Source organism: Poecilia latipinna, unplaced genomic scaffold (assembly GCF_001443285.1).
Source record: "Poecilia latipinna isolate Pla-1442-1.1 unplaced genomic scaffold, P_latipinna-1.0 Scaffold881, whole genome shotgun sequence".
NCBI classification, from domain to species: Eukaryota; Metazoa; Chordata; class Actinopteri; order Cyprinodontiformes; family Poeciliidae; genus Poecilia; species Poecilia latipinna.
This window is the reverse complement of record NW_015113497.1, coordinates 4,831-12,109: the sequence shown is the minus strand read 5'-3', so window position 1 is coordinate 12,109 and position 7,279 is coordinate 4,831. Positions and strand designations below refer to the sequence as shown.

Below are 7,279 nucleotides of genomic sequence, written 5' to 3'. Positions count from 1 at the left end.
GTGTGTTGGAATATGCCCAATCTAACATCGAGCATATTCAACATTGTCTTTGCCCGATTACTGCAGCCTGTGAGGTTTTCCCTGACTGGGAGCAAAAATACAGCCTGTTGAATATGACAGGTAGCCAATCAGACAACGCAGTGACGTAAGCACGGAAGGGAATCCCAAACAGCTGACACGGCGCAAACTGAGAGTCCGGTGGACATCGGAGATATGTGGAAATGTTTATTATTTTATGTAAAGGTTGTTGTTATATATGTTTATTATATGTGGTTATGTTTTATTCAGTTAAAAATGTTAACTACGAAAAAACATAACTTGCCTCCAAATCATAGTGTAGCAGATAGAGCAGCTGCTCCCGCCGTCATTTATCCAAAGCCTTTTCTTTTTGTTATGTCTTTTATTGCTTAAAATAAGTCCACAAACTATCACTACTGCTTCTACATAGTCACTACTGTTTGATTATTCTAAATTTACGTATTGTATGTTACGGGATCTTCTTCTGGAACCGGGATGTTGGTGACTGGAATCGGTTCGTGTGGTGTGTTGCTCCTGCCGTGTGGCTGGACACACGAACCGATCGAACCTGTTTTACTTTTATTAGCTCTGTGGTCACAGAGGTTTGGAAAATCGGCCGACAGTTCTTAAATCGTGCTGTGTGAACCAGACTTCATACTCACAAGCTCTACTCATCTCCTCTCGACCACTGCGCTAACGCTCTCTGACTCTGGTCGCTATGGAAATGTTTACATATTCCTTCAAAATAAGATACAGATGCGCCACAAAAACAAACATTTTACTTTTGTGAAAATTTTAGCTCACGATAACGACTAACGGAGCCCTGAGCTTGTTTCTCTGCAACGAGACGGTCCCATCTGGGAGTGATGGGAGGCAATGACACCCGAAGTGTTGCTTATGCAACATGCTTGGTCTCTACATGGCGAAGCAGTTGGAAGCTTCATTCCGGCTCATTAGTGAGCCGGTGCCGCATATAATGCATAGCGGGCTTGGAATGTGGGAATGACCTACCGGGATAAATCCATTTTCCTGTCTCTTCTCTGACCTTTTCCCCTTCGCAAAGAAACTTTCCAAAGACATCTGATCTGTTTTTTACTCATTTTGCTGCTTGTGGGCTCAATTTTGGCGTGCAAGACGAAACCGAGAGAATCCGGTTAAAGGATTTTCAAAATAAAAGGTCCTCCAGACTCAAATGATACATAAAACAGAAATATTTAATTATTTCTTGCGCGGCCCGGTACCAATTGGTCCACGGACTGGTACCAGTCATTCCGTGGAATGGTGGTCGGGGACCACTGGTTTAAAGAACAAATTATCCTCCAAGTGCCTGAATCATGGTCAGCATGACAGCATGTGTGACGCTAATAAGGCTGGTGTCCTGCAGAGTTTCCTCAAAGGGCATTGTGTCAGTGACAGCCCACTTAGTCAGAGATCAAAACTGACAAGAAGGAAGTTGGAAAAAGTACTTTGGAGGAAGGAATAGCACAAAAACATATCACTTGCCATATTTCTAGGAGTTACACAGAGAATGATGGTGAAATCTTGTTAAACAGAGAAGACTGTCACTCAGGCATGAATTATACATCAAAACTATATACAGTAAGAGTAGCACACAACATTTTGACATTTGAATTCCAACAGTCATAATATGTTTTTACTGCAGATCAGCTGGGTTCGTCTGTGGTGTTCACAGAACAGAATCAAAGAACTGCTTTGATTTCATTGCATGTGTTCTTAGAGATGTGGGAATGCATAAAACCACCAGAGATAATCCAGATGTATTCTGTCAAGGATTTAAGCAGGGTAGACATGATTACGGAAAAAGGAAGGCAATGCATAAAATAAAAGGTTATTGCTCATTTTTTCCAAATATTTCAAAACATTTCACAGTACAAATTAAAAATTAACATACCGTATTCATTTCATAAATTCTTTAACATAAATTCATGTCTATGGTGATTTTGACCTGTTCTCAACTACTTAGCAATGGAACAATCTAAATTTATTCTAAACCTTTTTGGTTATAAATTATGAAAAGCTACCTGATTTTACAACTTTTTAGAAAATAATTGCATTGGCCGTTTGATTAATTTTCATTTCTCTTACTTCCATTGCCACAAATGTGCAATTTTATCTCAATTTAATTACTAAATTAGTTTCTTTTGTGGAACAAAAATGAACGACTGAGGACTATTGTTCATTTTTACCCACAGTCTGTTGTGTAGTCAAAGTTCTATAATGCCTTTCTTTTCTTACCAAGTTGTTGCATATACAGCAGCTGCTGTCATCTCTGAAGTCATAAATATTTCTAAAAGAATTGTAACTCAACCTCATGCTCTCGTGCTTTTCGTTTTCTCGGCTGTTTCCTCTCTCAGCAACACATTTTCACTTAGCTCAGAATAAAAAAGGGTAAGAATGAGACATAAATTTTCTCTTTCTAATTAATGATTACATCTGTATTAAACCCTTGCAGGTAGGGGAGATGTGGTACTACCGATCAATCCCCGGAAAGGCTTACTAGCCAATTATGACTATACAGATTAGAAGTTCCTTAAATAAAATAATAAACATTTATGCAACATAAAAAATAAGTTTTTAACAATTTTCTTGTATTTAGATTGTTTATATGAATTAATATTTGTTCTAAACCTTTTTAATGTTATGAAATCATTAAAAAGTTTTAGAATATCCCAGGATAGCACAGGTGAAAAAATAATCATCCTTCAACCTATCACATTTGCACTCACAGAATCAAGGAAACCAGAGACGGTTGAGGAAATCTGAAATTGATCTGCAGGATTTCTGATGACTTGTTTTCTCTCTGTTGTGTTTCCAGTACTGCAAGCGTCCCCCCACGTCTCACCAGGGAAGTGTGTGTGAGTCCAGCTTTGTCTCCGCCCCGCCGCCCAGCGGCTCCAGAGGCGCAGCCAGACATCACCGGTAAACCAGTTAGCTGCTCCCACATTCTGAATCGGATGTGACTCTTCTCCTCGCTTCGGGAGGGAATGTAGATTTTTTTTTTTTTCATTTTATTTTTTTACCAACAATGGGGAACTTCTGTGTCTTCCCTTGTAATCAACATGGGCTCAGTGAAGAGGGGAAATTGAATTATCCGCATTACAGTGCCAGCAAGGCTAATTGCTGATTTTCAGAAGGATGGTGGTAATTATAATTAAAGCTATAAACACTTTAATAAGCATATCTATAGCAGTCATGAGTGCAGTGGAAATGGAACAGAGATGAAACGAGAGCCGGCCAGCGCAGACATGTAAGAGCTCAGAAAACTTTTCTCACACTGCTGGCTCGGCTTTGGCATGGCAAAAAACACATGCACGCGCGCGCACACACACACACACACACACACACACACATGCATGCACACACACTGAAATGACATCCTCTATCAAACCAAGGTTTCTGTTAGAATGCACAAGAACAAACCAAATAAAGCATTTTCTCCCAGTTTGACTCTCTGTGATGCTGAGATAATGCAACATGGTAACGTTTTATAAAAACTCAACATGCTGAGTGGTTATTCAGCGTAATCCAGGTTTGTACTCCACATTAGTTCTTAGTACTTAGCAGAACTATAAAATGCAAGTTCAGCCCACAAGATGAGAAAGGTAGACTCAATGTGTTTGACTTCAGAAAAACACTGGAAGCATACTTTGTATTTTTTGAAGAGTGATGTTGCAGTGCAGTTAGCATTCCACCTGAAGTGGATACTTCCTTTACCAATCGCTGCTTTTAATAGGAACCAACATCGGTTTTTTGTTCTCTCAAACATAATTACAAAACTTTAACAGCTGTTCATAAAAATAGGCAAAATCTACAGTTTTTAGCTTTAGCTCCCCCACTCGGCTCCTTCAGACTAGCGGCAGCAGGAATTAGCAAACACCTGATTTAACCACTTATCTGCTGAGCTCATGAAATGGACTACTTCTCAGTTTGACGCTCCTAATGGCATCATGGGAGTATCGTTGTGATGACGTGCTGAAAGTGGGCCTGCCAGGAAGAGTAGGGGCTTCTTAAAGAGACAGAGACACAATTTCAAGGCATCAGATACTGCTATGATGCCAAATGATATGTCTTATAAGTCACGTGTGACATATACAACAATTTCATAGTAATTGGAGGCAACATAGGATTTTGTCTTTCATTACAATTCAAACTAATATCAGCTTAGCAATATTCCTATTTCTGCCTGACACTGTCCAGCAGTGTTTAAAGTTTCTTTTCAACAGTTCAGACCCACTCAATAACTTAGAATATTATTGGAAGCTTGATCTATTAAATCTGACTGTGTCTACAAAATCCCATCAGTCGTTCCTCCACTTAGCATAATTGCTCAACTCCTACAAGATCTGTTCTTTAATTCCTCCTAAAATCACTCTCTCTTTCAGAAGAGTAGCGTTAATTACTATATTATTTATTTGGGAATTTTTTGTTTTGCTTTTTTTTAAAAAAAAAAAAAAAAAAAATTGAATTATAATAAATCACATCCTGAGCATTCACACCAGCTTGTGCAATGACTTGGACACTTTGCTTGACCTGAAACAGAAAATGTCTTGTTTATAGGAAGAAATGGGACAGAAAAATCTGCCAGCGATGTTAAGTGCTTAACTGTAAGTTACTGTTGTTGTGGCTGAGAAGTTCATTCTTAGAGACAGACGGTCTCTAAGAACCACTCAAACCAGCAGACCTAAATATGAACCGTATTCTGAAGTGGAGTTGCATGCAAAAATTAAACCCAATCTCAACAAAGATTATTTTTTTTACCATTATAAAATGTATTGCATAATATATTTTAAAGTTTTAACTGGTTTATATAACTACAACCAATAAAGTTTTATTTTCTCAAAAGAGGTGTTTTGATCTTTAGATCACAGTGAATGAAATCTGACAAGTTTTTTATGAAAACTTTAAAGCTGCTGAAACATTTTGGAGCTGAAACAGACAAACCTGAGCTTGAATTATTTTTGTTGGAAACTGGTCTCTGCACATTTTAGGAAAATCTGATTTTTGGGGGGACTTACAACTTTGTGACAACAACCGCTACTCAAAATCGATGTATTTTGCAAAACTGCAACCAAAGCACTTTTTTCACATCCCACAATTGATGTGATCAACAACCAGCTGTTACTACTGGCAAAACCCACATAGAAGACAACAGGAAGTGGTGGGAAGAGGATGTTTTATTTATTTATGTATTTGATTATTTCAAACGGTTTATAAAAAAATATGTGACATTCTAATGTATTGAATATAAAATTGCTTAGTAAAATTTCCCCAAAATGCCGCACATGTAGCCACTCCTAAGTACAAGGAGCTTGTTGCTCCAACACTTGAATGAGACGCTGACGTCTCCTCTGATTGGCCGATAGATGAGTCAACAAATGAACAATTTTCTACTGTTCACCATCATTTAAGAAAATGTTCCATTTAATTATGTTTCATTCAGGAAAAAATCAAATTTAATGTGGTATTTAAAGATGAGTTGAATTTTTTTTACATTCCCTAGAATAAATTACTTTCCAGCTGTTTCACAGAAGCATTGGTGTCATCATAATTTGTGAGTGCCAGATTATTATTGGAAGCTTAATCTATTAAATCTGACTGTGTCTACAAAATCCCATCAGTCGTTCCTCCACTTAGCAGCTGGTAACGGCGCTGGCTGCTTATGTACACAGGTGTGAAATAATTGGGCGAGTTTTTACATGTTAAGGTAAAACTCCACCATTATCCAAGAAGTTACACTCATTCCATGTATTTCTCTGTCATAAACATAAATATTACATTAAAAATATGTTTTTAATTGTCGAGTTTTAATGATATTTTATTTCCTTTCCAGAAGCGGCTCCTTGTCCCACAGCCCTGAGCAGAGAACCCGCTCAGCTCACTGGTCAACTCCTCGCAGAACGCCTCCTATAGCCAGAGGACGGCTAAACCCAATCGGCGGATCCAAGTTCTCAGGTCCTGCCTACGAACACCTTCAGGAAGTAGAGCCGTCTGAAAAGGAAACAGAAGCACAAAAAAGGTGAGATCTGTCACCTTTGTCATCTCTCGCCATCTTTCAAACACGTTTCAGTGCACTCAGTTTTATAAATATTTCTATTTGTATTATTTTTCACTGCTGTTAATTTACTGGAGTAACACAAAATGACCACAGGCCTTTTCAGAAATATATCTGTGTGTATATGTGGGCTGATTTGGAAGTAAGAGCAGCTTTTAAAGTGAAGACATTTTTAGGTTCTATCACACCTCCCTCTCCCAGTCTTTACGTCTCCGCCGCTTTTCTGTGCCGTTTCCTGTCGACGCTGACTCAGTCTAACGAAAGCCATTAAATGAAAAATACAGACCTGTCACGCACAAAGCTTTGGATCTCATTTCAAGCATGAATATTTTTAAAGTCAATCCTTTAGAAATGATATTTTTTTAACTTAAAGAAGAATCTGAATTTTTAGCACCCTCTGTTCCTCCTCATCCTTTTGTTTTTATCTGTTCTCCTGAGCCTGGGTGGAAACGGGGTGACTTCACGTTGCAGTCTGGCAGGCAACGTGTGGCGATGTGGCTGAGTGGAAACGCTCAGGCTGGTGCTTTAAGGGACACAGAACACCTGCCTACTTCTTTGGGCCTTCTTGTTACACCTGTCTTAAATAACAGGATCAGCTTTTTTTCTCATTGTTCTAGCTTAGCAACAGTAATTAAATCACACTTCACATAAACCTGGTTAGCAAGCACAAAGAACCTGTGTGGAATCAACTCCTTGTGAAAGGTGCTGCACTCAGACTGTTTTCCTTCAGTGAATATCAGGTGCCAGTGATCATAGCATTAAGCTACACATGCTAGTGCAATGACAATACAAACATCAAATGCTTTGTAAAGGTAAAAGAAATAAGTATATATGTACATTTCTGCCATGTTTTTGTCATGTAACCGGTCTTTCATTCATAATGCTGTTAAAGTATTAAATTGGAGTTGGTGAATTTAATACCAACTCCTCTCAGAGCCTGAAAGAGACCTGATATTGCAGAGTATGGACTCTTCCCACTCCTGCGCAATTTGATTTTTCCTGACATACGGGATCTTTCTATGGATCACCGGACTTGAGAGAGTGAGCTTTCACATGAGATGTACTGGACATTCCACCACCATGAACAAAAGCCGGTCAGCAGTAAACTCATAGCTGCTGAGCTGTTTCACCCTTTAAATTTTCTGTATTTCTCAGGTAAGTACACCATTTTTTTTTTTTTTTTTTTTT

The 7,279-nt window shown here is 38.5% G+C and overlaps 1 protein-coding gene across 1 annotated transcript in view; it reads left to right on the top strand.

Moving 5' to 3' along the window:
• The window catches only part of LOC106957149 (pro-neuregulin-3, membrane-bound isoform-like), a 143,813-nt gene extending 137,734 nt beyond the window's left edge, over nucleotides 1-6,079 (top strand). The window contains exons 8-9 of the mRNA XM_015048404.1: nucleotides 2,855-2,958; nucleotides 5,870-6,079. Coding sequence (XP_014903890.1) covers nucleotides 2,855-2,958; nucleotides 5,870-6,059 — 294 coding nt within the window. The 3' untranslated portion in view covers nucleotides 6,060-6,079. The remainder of the gene's footprint in view (nucleotides 1-2,854; nucleotides 2,959-5,869) is intronic.
• Nucleotides 6,080-7,279: the final 1,200 nt, after the last annotated feature.